This window comes from Temnothorax longispinosus, chromosome 3 (assembly GCF_030848805.1).
Source record: "Temnothorax longispinosus isolate EJ_2023e chromosome 3, Tlon_JGU_v1, whole genome shotgun sequence".
In the NCBI taxonomy this organism is placed as follows: domain Eukaryota; kingdom Metazoa; phylum Arthropoda; class Insecta; order Hymenoptera; family Formicidae; genus Temnothorax; species Temnothorax longispinosus.
Window position 1 is genome coordinate 3,471,009 of NC_092360.1, and position 16,325 is coordinate 3,487,333.

At 38.7% G+C, this 16,325-nt stretch overlaps 5 protein-coding genes and 1 non-coding gene across 6 annotated transcripts; 5 read left to right on the forward strand and 1 right to left on the reverse strand.

The window, feature by feature from the left end:
- The first annotated feature begins 360 nt into the window (after nucleotides 1-360).
- On the forward strand, nucleotides 361-5,372 carry Tm9sf3 (transmembrane 9 superfamily protein member 3). The gene is made up of 10 exons (XM_071772440.1): nucleotides 361-735; nucleotides 1,115-1,310; nucleotides 1,440-1,562; nucleotides 1,638-1,891; nucleotides 2,251-2,490; nucleotides 2,570-2,854; nucleotides 2,952-3,160; nucleotides 3,234-3,380; nucleotides 3,444-3,527; nucleotides 3,619-5,372. The coding sequence occupies exons 1-10, from the start codon at nucleotides 649-651 to the stop codon at nucleotides 3,761-3,763; spliced, it is 1,770 nt and encodes a 589-aa protein (XP_071628541.1). The 5' UTR covers nucleotides 361-648; the 3' UTR covers nucleotides 3,764-5,372.
- An 835-nt stretch (nucleotides 5,373-6,207) lies between these two features.
- LOC139809500 (stress-associated endoplasmic reticulum protein 2) lies at nucleotides 6,208-8,858 on the forward strand. The gene is made up of 3 exons (XM_071772442.1): nucleotides 6,208-6,525; nucleotides 7,247-7,319; nucleotides 8,008-8,858. Exons 1-3 carry the CDS (start codon nucleotides 6,442-6,444, stop codon nucleotides 8,043-8,045), a joined length of 195 nt encoding a protein of 64 aa, XP_071628543.1. The 5' UTR covers nucleotides 6,208-6,441; the 3' UTR covers nucleotides 8,046-8,858.
- Nucleotides 8,859-9,479: 621 nt separating this feature from the next.
- LOC139809499 (uncharacterized) lies at nucleotides 9,480-11,369 on the forward strand. The gene is made up of 5 exons (XM_071772441.1): nucleotides 9,480-9,757; nucleotides 9,990-10,234; nucleotides 10,411-10,591; nucleotides 10,688-10,786; nucleotides 10,856-11,369. Exons 1-5 carry the CDS (start codon nucleotides 9,709-9,711, stop codon nucleotides 10,975-10,977), a joined length of 696 nt encoding a protein of 231 aa, XP_071628542.1. The 5' UTR covers nucleotides 9,480-9,708; the 3' UTR covers nucleotides 10,978-11,369.
- Nucleotides 11,370-11,463: 94 nt separating this feature from the next.
- On the forward strand, nucleotides 11,464-13,632 carry LOC139809483 (putative malate dehydrogenase 1B). The gene is made up of 7 exons (XM_071772393.1): nucleotides 11,464-11,607; nucleotides 11,685-11,888; nucleotides 11,957-12,270; nucleotides 12,393-12,682; nucleotides 12,767-12,957; nucleotides 13,072-13,204; nucleotides 13,442-13,632. The coding sequence occupies exons 1-7, from the start codon at nucleotides 11,464-11,466 to the stop codon at nucleotides 13,630-13,632; spliced, it is 1,467 nt and encodes a 488-aa protein (XP_071628494.1).
- A 317-nt stretch (nucleotides 13,633-13,949) lies between these two features.
- Nucleotides 13,950-15,837, forward strand: LOC139810660 (protein AAR2 homolog). Its single transcript, XM_071774410.1, has 5 exons — nucleotides 13,950-14,470; nucleotides 14,595-14,710; nucleotides 14,783-14,936; nucleotides 15,010-15,285; nucleotides 15,398-15,837. The coding sequence occupies exons 1-5, from the start codon at nucleotides 14,298-14,300 to the stop codon at nucleotides 15,804-15,806; spliced, it is 1,128 nt and encodes a 375-aa protein (XP_071630511.1). The 5' UTR covers nucleotides 13,950-14,297; the 3' UTR covers nucleotides 15,807-15,837.
- A 369-nt stretch (nucleotides 15,838-16,206) lies between these two features.
- Trnav-aac (transfer RNA valine (anticodon AAC)) lies at nucleotides 16,207-16,279 on the reverse strand. The gene has a single exon. It is a non-coding gene; the product is annotated as a tRNA-Val (tRNA).
- Between the last annotated feature and the right edge of the window lie 46 nt (nucleotides 16,280-16,325).

Genomic DNA, 16,325 nt, shown 5'->3' on the forward strand with positions numbered 1-16,325 from the left:
AGATAGAACGATGCAATAGCGCTAATAGCGCGCTCCCCGAACGCAGCCATAGTATCTTTTATTTGAATAATAATTATATAAATACCAAGTTTTTAAAAATACCTATCGCGAGATACATGCTTCTATACAAGTCTAATAAAATTTTCTCAGCTATCTATAAAGCCTCAAAGTATCCGACATATGTTCAGTATTTACAGATATGAAAATTTAGATAACATGTTATATAACAGTAAAATTATTAAATGCGCAGCCACATGGCTGCGAAAGGAAGGAGAGATGGGAGAGAGTTCGGAACGCGGCTTGAGGCGGCGAGAGCGCCATCTGACGGCGCGACGGGTGAGGCAGCCTCTCAATCGACACGGCCGCGTATCTACGGCCGCGGCGTACATAATACATCCTCGTTCCGGCATTCTCTGGATACGTGTCCGTCCGTCACCGTGCGTCCCCGTGTGCCGTGTGTGTTCCCCCGCCTGTGTGTTGTCAGTCACCAGAGCTCAGCCGCTTAGCGCTCACGGCACACATCACGAATTATATATGGGGATTGTCCGCCGTCGCCGCGTCTCGCTGGTGAGATCATCTCTCATACGCGCGTAAAGGGCGCCCGGCCCGGTCGTCGGCGCGCCTTCGCTCGTTCAGGAACGGACAAACATGCTGCGTCGGGGACGGCAGTTGCTCTGCCTTCTGGCGCTCGGCCTCCTCGCGCCCGCGGCCCGCGCCGACGAGCACAATCACGTCGTAAGTATATACATACACCTGCTACGCTGGCGGCGTCGCTCCGGCACCGAGTATCAGGTCGCGATAGCGACCTGCTGTTGGCATTTAAAGGCCAAACGCCACGCCGCTGCGGACACGTCTCTTTACGCTATCTCTTTCTCTCTCTCCTCTCCACCACGTCTCTCTCGCTCTCCGTTTATTTGCACTCCTTTTATTTGCACTGCTGCATCGACGCGATATCGTCTCTACTTGATATGTATCTGGAAAAATCGTTTATCAGTATGCCTAATTAGCACCAATAAATTCCGGTGTCGATTCCACAATGTAGCTTTATTTCAACTCTTAAAAAAAAAGGGCACAGTTCAGAATGTGACATGGATCAGCTGGACTTTGTTTTCAGTACGAGGATGGCGACGAGGTTGTGCTATGGATGAGCACCGTAGGGCCGTATCACAATCGTCAGGAGACGTACTCCTATTACTCCCTACCCTTTTGTACAGGCACCAAGAATGTCATTAATCATTACCATGAGACTCTGGCAGAGGCTCTACAGGGCATCGAGCTAAAGTTCAGTGGCTTAGATATCGAATTTAAAGGTGTGCATTTATATATCGATATATATTTATAACTGGCAATGATACAAACGTACAATTGGTTTGGTCAGTATTGTTCGATGAAAAAATGTACAAGGTACAAAATTATGAAATTTTAATGGGATGTTTCAGAGGATATCTCGAAGACAGAATACTGCCAGATAAGTTTAAATGAAGAGAGCCAGAAGGCGTTTGCATATGCGATAAAGAATCAGTATTGGTATCAAATGTACATTGACGATTTACCAATATGGGGTAATTAACATAAGTACTTTTTATTGCGCGTATTGAGCTGGCAGAACCTGACATCTAAACATCATTGTGTTACAGGGGTTGTAGGAGAGATGGAAAACAATGACGGAGTTGCGGTATCAGATTCCTATTACATCTGGGCGCATAAAAAGTTTGATATCGGATACAACGGTAAACAAATAGTGGATGTTAATCTGACTAGCGACAACAGAGTGAAACTGGTGCAGGGCGCACGTATACCTTTTAGCTACGAAGTCAATTGGAAAAAGAGTAATATCAAATATGAGGATAGATTCGACAAGTATCTGGATCCTAATTTCTTTCAGCATAGGGTAAGTTTGTATGGCTTGAGATATCTTTATTTAACCCTTCGCAGAACATGTAGGGCTTTAAAGACCCGATCGATATTTCAGTTTTGAATGTTTCGGAGATTTTACGGACTCATAAAAAAAACCCAAACAAGAATCAAGCATATATGACAATATATTCTTAAAATCTTCGAAAGTATGCTTGAATTTTTTCAGATTTTTTTATGGCACTATTACAGCTTGAAAATCTTAACTGGCCTAAAAGACTCACACGTTCGACGGAAGCAGCAAAATTACACGTGTTCTATGCGAAGGGTTAAAATAACGAATATAAAACAAAGAGTATACATTGTATAAATGTACAAATCTTATTTTTTTTCCAGATACACTGGTTTAGCATTTTTAACAGCTTCATGATGGTAATTTTCCTCGTCGGGCTTGTCTCAATGATTTTGATGCGCACTTTGAGAAAGGATTATGCTAGATATAGCAGAGACGAGGAAATGGACGATATGGAGAGGGATTTGGGCGACGAGTACGGTTGGAAACAGGTACACGGAGACGTGTTCAGGCCTGCGAGTCACGCTATGCTCTTTTCAGCTCTCATAGGCGCAGGCTATCAGGTACGTATTTATTTCGATAATTTAATTCTTTAAAGTAAAAGAATAAAAGTTGTGAGTAGCTCTATTTTTGTATATAAAGGTCACCGTGGTGGTGTTGAGCGTAATTATCTTCGCTATCCTGGGCGAACTCTATACGGAACGCGGTTCAATGTTGTCAACGGCGATATTTGTCTATGCCGTCACATCGCCTATCAATGGTTACACGGGTGGCGGACTGTACGCGCGGATGGGTGGACGCGTGTGGATCAAACAGATGATCATCAGCGCTTTTATGCTGCCGCTCATGGTCTGCGGCACCGCTTTCTTCATCAATTTCATCGCCATGTATTACCACGCTAGCAGAGCGATACCCTTCGGATCCATGGTTTGTAACCCGTATATTCGAACTTGATCGTTCCCGTTGCGTGTCCACCTTGCATTCAAATCACCTTAATATGATCACGTCAATTGTACGTGCACAGGTTGCGGTGACGTGTATCTGCATATTTGTGATATTACCGCTGACGCTGGTAGGTACCATTCTAGGCCGTAATCTCGCTGGGACACCGGACGCTCCGTGCCGCGTGAACGCAGTGCCACGACCAATACCCGAGAAGAAATGGTTCATGGAACCGCTAGTGATCATAATGCTCGGCGGCATCCTACCCTTCGGTTCGATCTTCATTGAGATGTATGGAGTCACTTTATTGATATCTTAAGTTATTCATTTAATAGTCATTCGTTACATCCGTCGACGCTTTCAGGTACTTCGTCTTTACCTCATTCTGGGCGTACAAGATCTACTACGTCTATGGTTTTATGTTACTAGTGTTCGTTATTCTCATGATAGTGACGGTATGCGTCACTATCGTATGTACATATTTCTTACTGAATGCCGAAGACTATCGATGGTAAGTCCGCATCGTGTACATCTTGTTTTTTTCTTTTTTTGTACAATGTGTAAATATCCGCAGGCAGTGGACGAGCTTTCTTGCAGCGGCTTCGACGGCCGGTTACGTCTACATTTATTCCTTTTACTACTTCTTCTTCAAAACTAAGTGAGTAAATATACGCTTCTGATAGCAAGCAATTTGATCGAGCAAATATTTAAAGTTCAATTAACATTCGTTTGATGTTTTGCTTTCGCAGAATGTATGGTCTCTTCCAAACGGCGTTTTATTTCGGCTACATGGCATTGTTCAGCTTGGCCCTAGGTATCATGTGCGGAACGGTCGGATATATCGGTACCAACGCATTCGTGCGAAAGATATATTCCACAGTCAAGATAGACTAAAAGTACATCACTGATTAAAGTATTCGCATCGTGGATTGTACGATGTAATTCCTAAAACTGCGCGCGCGACACTCGCTGCTCTCAACGAAATGAAGTATATACTTCATTTGTCCGAAGTAGCTGTCCGTCACGTCGAGAGTGCGATTCTTGGTTTTTTTCAGCTTTACTCATCATCGACTTAATTAATATCCACTCTAGAAGCGGCACGACGTGTGTCCCTCGATGTATTATTACTCTTCCAACGGGAACTCACGCCGTCGCATGTCTATCGTTAGATATTCGAACGTCTTCATCTCGTATTCGTTCGTTTGTCCCTTTTCTTTCCAGTCGTTTCTCGCTATTCGATGCAAATAAAAGATGCGCTGTAAATGGATCCTACTGTATTGGTACGCGTACTGTATTGCGCGTGTCGCAAATACAGTCACTTGTCAATAATAAAATAATAATTGTAAGTGTTAGTCGAATCCCATGTGCGAGTCCGAGCTATTGTACGAACAAAACTTCCGCAATCGTGCAAATTTAATATTGTCATACATTTTTTATTGATCCAAATATGCCCGTAAAAAGATAATCAACGTATATATATGGAGGGGTAAGAACCACAGTGGTGTAAGTAAAATATTTTTAAAAATTTTACTTACATTACTGTGGTTCTTACTCCTCCATATATATATATATATACATATATGTATATATTTAATAATATAATATATATATTTAATATTATAATATATTAATTATTACATATATATAATAAAATATAATTGCACGGTCGCGACTATTCTTCATCACATACGTTTATCTCTCGCTTGCGAACGGCACAAAAAATTGATCGCCATCGTACAAAAATCAAGAAGTCTAGATTTGTTTTTTATTCAGGGATTTCAGCTCGGACAATAAAATATAAAAAAAAAAATTATGCAAAATAATTTTTCTTGACTCTTGAAAACGCCAAGTAGAATGTTGCAATACTGAAAATTGTAATAAGCCGCGTTAAATTAGACGTGCGAAAATTTATGCATTATAATTTATTAAATTCATAGTTTTACAAGACTCTTTCGTTGATACACAAACAGTGTATTGGAGTGACTGTGACTTAAAGTCATTTTCTAATTTCGCGATTGTCAAGTCGGTTCACCAATTATACACGTTTCATTATCAACGGAAAGCTCTTATCGTTAAGCTAAATGGTTCGGAGCAGGAGGGGGAAACAAGAATCGTGACGCAAAGTGCCGAGATGCGAGATCTTGCTTGCGGTACGACGGTCGCATGGATTATGATCTCGTCCGCATTGTCCTTTCCGGTCCTTTCTTTACCATTTGAATTTCCTGCCTGTAGGATTCGCGAATGAGTCCACGCTCACGTTTCTCTTCCGCGGGCGGGCAATCACTCCGCAAATCGATCGCCGTCGAGAGACGAGAGAAGTTCAATTCCGCAAACGCGCGATTAGAATTAGGTACCCGAGTAAGAGATATAACGATGAGAGTATTACGTTTCAGTGATTTTACCGAGAGACTAATGTTGGTGGGAGTCTTCGAAAATAAACAATTTGTTGTTAGATGTAGTGATTCTGGAAAAAAAATATATAAAATTTCTACGTATACAACAACGATCGCATAGGCTTCGTTTCTTTCCCTACGCTCCGGCGAATTTGTTGCTGGAATTTTGTCCTACATGTTTCTTGATGTGAAATGACAGAATTTGACAAGTTTATGTTTTTTATATTGGACAGTGTAACAAAATTTTCATGTGCATCCATCTCTCGAGTTATTTAGACTGGATAAAAGATAATCTTACTTGTTCATATCATCACTTTAACAAACGATATAAGACACACAATGTGCGCTTTTCACTTCATTTAAAGCACTAAAAATTAATGACTATTTTAATTCTGAAATAACAAATCATTTTAACAGTAGTGATACGTCTTGTTCTTGTATATTAGAAAATAAAAAGTTTAATCAGTATTTTAATTGATCGTAAAGTAACTTATTTTAATAACAATAATATCTCGTGTATTAAAAATTCAAAAGTTTAATCAATATTTCTATTAATTTCAAAGTAAAATGAATAATTTTAACGGCAGTGATACGTCTCGCTCTCGTATATTACAAAATCAAAACCAATCAATGTTTCAATTAATCCTAAAGTAAAGTAAAATAATTTTAATGGAACATCTTGTTCTATATTAAAAAATCAAAATTTTCCCGCCGCAAACATGGCGGACGTCCATCCTCTTCCGATTCAGATGAACGCTTGCTCTCTTTTTTCGCTTTTGCGTTCGCTGTTCGCTTTTTCTTACATTTACACAGTCACGCTCGGGAATAAATATCGCAGCTGCTGTCGAGGGAGAGCAACGTCGATCGCCGCGGACGAGCGCGAGAAACTCGCTCAATCGACCACGGTGGTGACAGTGTGGCACGAGGGAGCCGGAGCGGGCTGTCGCGCAACTTCACGTGTCACACGGCGCACACACGTCGGCGAACGCGTCGCGGGCGGCGGGGGCACGTAACGACGCTCGCGTCACACGTCTCGCGGACGCCCGGACACGGTGCTCGGAAGTCGGACGGTACATCCATCGTTAACGGTGATTTGTCAGGGGGAGCACGCTCGTCCGCGCTCATCTCTCATCTCTCCTGCCGCGGGCTCTTGCCGAGGGAATCGTACGGACGTGGACGATGGCGCCGAAGCAGCGGATGCGCATCGCGAACGAGAAGGCGACGAAGAACATCACGCTACGGGGAAACGTTCCCAAGTCGACGGTGAGTCCTCGCCGTGCCCGAATCGCCGGCGGCCGGTCGTGCGGTACTCCGGAGCGGACGGACCGCTCCGGAAGCTACCTCGCAGCTTTCAATTCGGTTGTAAAATCGCGCTGGATATCGTCCCCGCCGAAATCCGGCGGAAATTTCGAGAGGAGGATCTTCACGGAGGTCCGTCGCGCCTGGCGCAAATAACATATGGACGAGGGTCGAAATGGGTCGAGATGGAAAGATTCAATTTGTATGCGCGATCGGCAGATCGCGATGATTTTCCTCGCCCACCGGGTCACGCGCGTAACTGTCAGTCTGAAATATTGAGGTTATAGACGGACGTTTGTTCCTGACAGATGGCTGTCAAATGAGATTGGACGTTCGGTCGGAGGACCGTTACCTCGTGGCGAAAGAATCTTGCGTGTGTCAACAGGCAGAAATCATCCATATGTAAAGCACCCAGACAGCACGCATGTCTAAAAGACGTAAAGACATCTTTAAGTCATCTTTTAGACATACGTGTCAAAACAAACGTTGAATTAATTAATTTATTTATTGATTGAATTAATTTATTGATAATGTCTCTGTCGCGATGTTTATCCATATGCTCCGTTTGTTTACTCAAATGGACGTGCCTGGCGTATCCGATTCACTTTCGTTTATATGTATATGTGTTCCATCTGTCACCTGATACTCATGTCTGTAGCTAAAACAGAAACTTTTGTTACACTAGAAAGCGCAAGAGGAGGGATCTCCGGTTGGGCCCTGGCTCTTGGCTCTGTTCCTCTTTGTCGTTTGTGGATCTGGTGAGTATGATCGCGTGTGATGATCTAGATATGTCAGTTTGCAATCAAACTTCTCTATCCTTAATTACCTAGAAGCAATCAAACACTCTATTCTTCGTATTTTCTTTCCAGTCTTCATTCTATTACAATGAAACGTCCATGAATCAAAAGTAGGCTAAAATATTTTTATTCTATGCATGCATGGCCAAGTAACATAATGGGAGTGGAGAAGAAGCTAAGTACAGATCCTAAGTATGCTGGGGATAGGGAAGTTTGGCAGTAACTTTATACGCAACTTGTTTGTGATATTATGTAAATTTGTAAATTTGTCCTTCAAGCACTTATCAGTCAGAAGTCATTTGTATTTGGAGGGGTAAGGCTGCGGTCCACTTGACATTACAAATGCTTCGAAGCATTCCTTTTCTCCTTTCTTTCAATGAAGAAAGAAGGAGAAGAAGAACGCTTCGAAGCATTTGTAGCGTCAAATGGACCGCGCCTTAAAAGCCATAGTGGTGTAAGTCAAAATTTTTAAAATATTGACTTATGTGCATAGATGCAATTTATATATTGTATAGATTGCATCTATACACACGAATCAATATTTTAAAAAATTTGACTTACACCACTATGGCTTTTACCCCTCCGTTTAAAGGTTTATACGTTTGTATTATTCTATGAAGCACCCTTCAATTGACATTGTTTGTTACAGCCGTGTTTCAAATCATCCAGAGTATCAGAATGGCTTGAAGATGAGGGAGATGAAGGTGCTACTGTTGATCTTTAGACCGACAAACCAACTCGTTTACAATTCGTCGATATGCGAAAGAGACTGACAAACCGTTTTAATATAGATTGTAAAGAAGATCGGAGATTACGGGAAACATGGCAAAAGTTTAGACAGTAGCTGAGAAATTATTTTCATTTTGCAGAAGAAGCTCAAAGAATTTATTTATAACACCTAGCATTTATAAGCGTTTAATTTAATTGCGCTACGCATAGACGAAGGGAGAGTACTCGAACAAAAAAAAAAGAGAAAAGAAAAATGCTGTCCCGAGGAACCCTCTGCCAAACTCAATCGAATCGGGAGAGAGAGAAAATGAATTTGCTTGTATTCAATTCTTTATTATATTCCGAACGTTTAACGTTTCTGTTAGCGCGGTTGTTTATAATATTTACTTTCAAATGTATTCTTTCGTCTATGTGTATGTAGTAAATAATTGTATATATACACCCACGAATGATTTATCATGCAGATTTCTCTCCACAAGCAGATCTGCCCAATTGGCAGCGCGTAAGCTCAACTCCGATGATTGGACAGATCTGTTTCAAAGCATTCCACTGTAAGCAGTTGGTAGCTTTCTGTTGTTATAATGGCCTTTGTATGATGCTTATGCGTTAGGCAATATTCGCGACAGGTCATTATAAACATAAACTTATACAAATATATATTATACTCTCAAAGAATGATTTGTCTATATGAGATATTTGCTACTGACAGTGCACACATTGTCTCTTTTAATAAAGTATATTATCAATAAAGATATATATTGTTTTACATGAGACATGTTAAAGTGATTGTATCTCTAAAGCAGTCTTTCCACCTGATTGTCCATCCAATTGTGATATGTTTTTCAATCCAAAAAAAAGATGCGTTTATTTTGTATTCGTTATCACTATTGGATTACTGTCGAATATCCCAAATTCAGTTGTGTAAACGTTGCGTTTTATTCATTTTGCTCCTCATTCAAAAATTATTTTACTCAAGCATCTTCAAAATATCTTCGATTTTTTTGTATTGTGTATATATATTGTGTGTGTTTTAAATCTTTCTTTTTTATAAATTGCAAAATAAATTAATTTTACAACTATTCGGTATCGCTAGTGAATAATTCCTTAATATTTCAAATTTAGCAGATACATTGCGCTTTATTCATTTTTTTCTTCACTTAAAAATTATTCTTGTCATCTTCAAAATATAATCTTCGATTTTGATAACATTTAATATACGTATATTTCAAATTTCTCTTTTGTAAATTGCAAAATAAACCGATTTTACAACTAAATTATCACGCTATTGTAGAATAGATGATTCTAAAATGGCGCCACTCGTAGTTGATCCCTTCGATATAGATGGTGTTCAAGATGGCTGTTTATCTTCTTTTTTTTAGGCTCATGACCATCTGTTCTTCCGGTGAACGCAGCGCAAACAAATCATACGGTTGCTGTTGCTATTGCGCGTGCGGAGGTAAACGTAAACGGTTGCTTTTGTTTTCAAATGTCGAGCTAATCGGCGAGGTTACTCCGTGTCTAGGTCTACGTGCCTTAATTAGAGATTGAAAGGAAAATTGCGGGGAAATAACTGAAAGTGAAGACTTCGATCACTGATTCTAAATATTAATACAGTCGCAAAATGTCCAGCATATTTAATTTGTTAGGCGGACTGGCCGAGCCTGACGAAGGTAAGCAAAATGTGTTTTTACGGTTAGTTTTTCATAAAATATATATCGTAAGATGATTTGTACGTGAAGGGGAATAATTGTGAATAATTTTACAAGATTTTGAGGAACGTTCTAAACTGAGCAATTATATTATTTTGAATAAGAATGATGTTTTACTGTAATATGTAAGAAACGTTATATTGGATAGAGAACAGAGTTGGAAAATGTGTGTAATGTATCAACTTGTTTATAGGTCAGATAAAGCCCATGGCACGATCCAAAACGTCTCACGAGATTAGATTGAATTCCTTAAAGACGATGGGAGGTACAAAACCAAAGGGGCTTTCAATAAGATCTACCTCTGATATGAATATATCGAGCATATCTTCGGCCAAGAAAAGTATGCATGGTAAAGAACAGGATTGTTCAAAGTTGAAAGTAACGCAAGTAGATTATCACGGACTTCCAATATCTCCTGGAAAGCAAACACCAGTAAAGGTAGTAAAACTTAATTTTGTCGTATAAATGTATTTTCAGTATATATAAACATAATATACATTAAGCAATTAAAATAGAATTTTTTTTTAAGTCTTAAAAAAAGATTTTTAGAAGGAAGCTAAAGATATTTAGTCTATCTGCTGCAAATTATTAGTAATATTTATCTTTCTTTATAGAAACTATTTGCACAGTCACCCAAGCTTAAAGAGTTCGTGCTGAAAGAAGCTACTAATAAATCTACAAAAAAGCAATTAAACGATGGTGTTTTTAAGAAACCATTGCTCCTTAAGAAGAATATTAGAAGAACCCCCAAATCGGAAACACTGGCGCATTGGTGTGACCCCCAACATGATTTTGGTAAACAATTATCCTTATTTGATAGAGAAATAGACAATTCATAATTTAATTGCGCTATTAAGATTTGAAACACTTACAATTTAATTTTTTGTACAGATTACGGATACATTGAGGCTGTAGAAAAAGAATTTAAAGATTTGCTCTCTAAGGAGAAAGAAAACATAAAGCCTTGCGAAAAAAATGTGCTTGCGTCAGGTATGAAAGCTTAATGTTATGTAATATTTATAATATTATATGTTTGCTTATCAATTTGATTTTTTCTAGATTCAGAAAACGTGCTCTTGCTAGATATTCCGAAACTTGGTGTCGATAAATCTCCCATTGAAGAGCTTCTCTCTCCCGACTTAGCCGAAGTGTCTGATATATCTGACAACGAAAATCTGTAGTGATATAACTGTAATAAGAATTATTTTAATTTTATAATTTCATAATTGCTTTTGTAAGAGTGGATATTCAAGACCCAACTAGTATTATAATAATTTATTTTCTGCAATTGATATGTATTTTTGTATTTATATCGTTAGAACACACTATAATATAATTAAGTACTCATTAAGTTACATTAAATCAATAAAAAAAAGATTTGACGAATGTGTAGTTTACATCACGATATTTATATGTATAACAAAGATAACATATAATTTGGGTGCTTTTTGAGTCTTTATGTAATGAGCTCGCAGTCATTTTAATTACTAAGTGTTCTTTTATCCTTATTAATATATCTTAAAATAAATTACATTGTAAATTTATATAATGAATAAATCATTTTATTTTTAAATGATTTTTTGTTTTTGTTTTTACGTATAAAACAATATTCATATGAATACGACATTTACACGAAATAATGTATATGTTAGTTTTTGACTGTAAAAATGTCAGACAAATGTTTTATCGTGATAGCAGGAACTATGGATAATTTATCATTTCACTACGCCTGCTTCATCGCTATGAATCTTTCCAAGTCATTGCCGAATTTTCACTTCAAAAAAATTTGTAAAGATGCCACAGAATGGGAGGTACACACAGAAACATCTTTATAATTGGATCTCTTATTGACATTATTATACTGTCTTTAAACTCTAATCATTTTTAGGCTTGGATTCGTGCAATTTGCAAATTGCACGGCTGGGAACACGTGAAACCTCCTTTGATATGGAAACAATGCGGAATAAGCGGTACCAAAGTCACTTACATAGGTGATGTCGACAAGTTTCGCGGACTCTTGCTTGAATATTACAATATACGTTTTGACCTTACGAGAGAGGAATTGGAATTATTAAAAACGGATCTGCTGCGCGTAAGCAAATTGGAGAAAAAGGCACGGTTAACAATTCCATCTTATATTCTTGTACTCTCGTTATGCAGGCACACGAAGTAGAACGGAAAATTGGCCGTTTAGAGACATCAGAGAACGAATATCGTCGAGTGACTATTGTAGGCGCCGATAGATCGCTATGCCTAGACCTAATTCCTCAATTAATGACAGTAAAGGAGTTACATTTGTCACGCGGAATTGTTTTTAGTTTATACGATGAGCCAGAAAATTTGTCTAAGCTTGAAAGGATAACGAATGATATAAAGAATGTCGATGAAAGTTTAAATGCAATAACGATCATACAAGATATATCAAATGGATTACGCGACTGTGATATATTAATATTTCTCGAGGATATAACAAGGTTTGAATAAAAAAAGCTTATAATAAACTAGTGCTTATTCTAAAAATAAGCATTATTTCGAGATTTAGAAATAAGATAAACGCTTCATTCTTTGATAACGTTATGAGATAAAATATTTTAAGGGAAGAGTGTGAGGAACACGATACTTGGTATCAGAGGAATTACGACCGTATGAAAACATTGTCAAAGCAAATTAATGAGTACGCCTCATGTCACATTAAGATCGTATTCTGCTCTACGGGTGCGATGTGCCTCTGCGCTACCATCCTGCGGAATCTCGTAGCAAAGCTACCCGAAACGAGTATCGTTGTTGTTAGCGCTCAATATGGATTAGAGGTGATAGGTGATATCACGGAGTCTCTGGGCACTGACCGGCGGGATTTCGGCTGTCCCCCTGTATGGGGATTTCTGGGTGCAGTATCCGACTATACCTTTGATCTATTGAGACAATATATGGAAACATGCGATATACATTGAACAATACTGTGAATTATAGGCATCAGTCAGTTTGTAGATGTGTGCCATATGGTTCAGAAGTGTAATGCATATAGTCTGCGGAACGGCGATACTTTAGAAGCGAAGGAGAGCGTGACTTCGAAGTTGCTAGGGGTCGAGCAAGCTGAATTAAAATGGTTTTGTTCTTTCAAGGATAATAAAAATCTATACGAGGATTATCTACGGCGTAGGGTAACTAAAAGTTCTTGACATTGTGCCCATGCATATTTTGCGTTATATATTCTCGTTTTTTAAAATTAAAATATTTAAAAAAAGATTTGAACCTTACAATCAGATATATCTTAGGTCACTACTCAACACCAAGCTAATCCACAAAAAGAAAATTTGCGAAAATGCAGGGCCATATGTGATCTAGTAAAAATATGGTACAAGGAAAGCGTCGACGATGAAATCATAGCTCTAGGAATCTCGTCCGATGGTAAACAATGTGTATTTTAAACTTTTAAAAAAGTTGGGATGGAAATAAGATTTGCGTAGAGTTGAAGAATTTATTTTTAAATTTTATTTTTAAACTTGAATGCACATTTTTAGAAAAATCAAGATCATGCATTATGAAGCAATGAAGAGCTCTTTAACGCACGCTCTCCATTCTTTAGAAATATTCATTTGGGACGATTAGAAGGTAAAATCTTCAACCATGATGTCTTCATTACAGGCAGTTTCGGTATTCCGAGTGGAATAGTGTTTTCACAGCCGGCATGTTTGAAGATTTCGGACGACGGTACGCGAGTTTGGGTGCCCTGCGACGATTTTCCCTTGCCGGATATGCCTGTATCAGTATTTCGCAATTTGATCGCCACAGCCGTGGAAATTACACGACGGCTAATGAGCGCAGATAAAATATAAGCTAAAAATCTCAGAAAACATTTTACTAAGAGATTATAATACCTTCGCGATAAATAATTCGTTAATGTCCATTATTTCTACCGATGTGGATTAACTTTAATATCTCTTACTTTTTTTTTCTAATTCTTAGAACTGAAAGAAATTAATAAAAATAAGTTGAAAGATAAGATAAAAAGTAACTTAAGCCGATATTAAAGTTCATCTGCATTAATACAAATAAACATAAAAGATTCGAGAAAACGCGTCGGTGTTCTACAACGTTTAAATTAATGTACCAGAAAATCGCGCCGAAGAAGTTCGAAGCGTGACCGCAGTCACCGCAGACGGCGCAGACATCGCTCCTCGGGAGAAATAAATTTCTGTCAATAAATCCTGTTTCTCGAATGTCATACGCGAATTAATTTATAATATAGACGTGACAAACGGTTGCTACGTTTTATTGTAAGACCCAGCACAATATATTAAACGTTTGTCTGTAATACAGATTGATATTTTTATCTCGAGATGCAAAATTATGCTCGTACAGTGATTTTAAAGGTTAGGTCCTTTGCGATAACGCGAGTCTATCATTTATAAATCCTATTGTTATGTCAACGACGCAGTGTTTGCTCGGATAATTTATATTGAGCGTACAAGTACGTTTGTAACAAACGTAGTGACGCAAAATGGAAGTGGATCAAAATGTTGCACAAGCTCTATTGACACAAGGTGCCACGCTGGTTTTGCTAGACGTACCGCGGGGCACCGACATCGGTATTGATATAAAGTCCTGGAATGTAGGACAGAATTTTAAAGGGATCAAGATGATTCCACCTGGGATTCACTTTGTACATTACAGGTAATACACACGTGCTAGCGCAATTCCAAATCCTTACGCCACAATTGTCAAACTATACAAATACTTGCGTATACAGAGACTGTTTAAATTCGCCGAATATGATCCAGTATTTATTTTTTTATAGTGCGGTGAATGAATTTGGCGAGTTGGCGCCTAGAGTTGGCTTCTTCCATGATTTCCAGAAAGGTGAATTCTTAGTAAAGAAATGGGATAACAAAGAGGAAGATTTCAGCTCGGAACGTAAGCTATCAGGATTACTGGTAATATAGCGCGAGATCCCATATTAACGTATTACATGAAATCTTCAAACAGCTGTACCTGAGGAGACAGTTCAGAGGTTGAGAGATAACATAAAAGAGTTGGACAGGTATTTAGGACCGTATCCGTACGAGATATCAAAACCATGGGCGAAATTAACAAACGGGATCACAGCGTCTCTCGTGACGAGATGCTCGCCACTATGCGGGTAAGTAAGATGCGAAATCTTGTCTACCTAAAATTGAAACTGAATGTGTAGCTGTTGGAACATTGTATTTCAGTTACGTGCGATCTGCTTTGGAATTGGAGCACTGCAGCGACGCTTCGAGACCACGTGGCAGAGAATCTAAGAGCAAACGAAAGAGATCCAGTAGGCTCACGGAGGAAGACAAGGAGGAGGAATTGCTGCCGGATCTGAAACCGAGGCCTGGTACAGAACTCAGGCTCACGGAAATGCCGGATAAGCATTATCCCGACGACGCGACTCCGAGCGAGATAACGCGGCATTCTCTCGACACCAGTTACGTCTTGGACACCACTCTGAAAAAATTACGAGAGTAAGTCCGGAATTGAAACTTAGCTTTAAAGGCCTAAAGGCGGAAAGTTGTGATTCGTGAAAAAAGCGGGTTTCGTGTGAATATCTAAAAGTAATTGTTTGCAAATTTTTAGACCCGTTGAGATCATCGGGGAGATGCAGCTGACGTTCGTCTGTTTCCTAGCTGGTCAGAGCTTGGACGCTTTTGAGCAATGGAAGAAACTTGTATCATTGATTTGTGGCGCGGACAACGCGATTCCACAGTATCGTTCTATCTATATGGAATTTCTGCAAGCCCTGGAAGTGGAATTGTCGTATGTGCCGGAAGAAGTGCTGTGCGACATCGTGGCGAGCAATAATTTCGTGTATCACAGTCTATGCAAGTTATTCGGGAACATAGAGTCGAATTCCGAGGTGGACGGTCGATTGAAGTCGTACGCGAAGCGTTTGCAGGGCCGACTAACCGCGAAGTTTCTGTGGGACTTTTCGAATTTGCTCGAAGAGGCGGACGATGAAGCGCCTGTTGTTGTAACTCTGGCATAAACGCAAATAAATAATGATCATGAGGTACGAATCAACAGCGTTGTCTTTACATGACTTATAAATAATTATAAATGAATCATATCTTCCAATATTTTATATAACTATCTATAGTTCTTATTGATCAATATTATATTTAATTTTTGAATTTTATTTGATTTTTTTCCACACCAAAATCATCCTTTCTTTCTCTTTCACTAATTTTACTATTTTAATTGTAATTACTTCTTTGATAGCTATTTCAAATCACAAAGTTACAGTACAGTTGAAAATATTAACAATTAAAAGTTATACTTTGATAAATCTTTAATTTATATTATATAATAATTGTACTCTAATTGTATTATTATAGTAATTACATTATTAGATAATAAACAACAGTTTTTCGAGATTAAAAAAAAAATGTTTCCGCCCGGGATCGAACCGGGGACCTTCCGCGTGTTAGGCGGATGTGATAACCACTACACCACGGAAACATATACCGGGAGACCTTTTCGCTACGTACTTATACTTCACATAGTA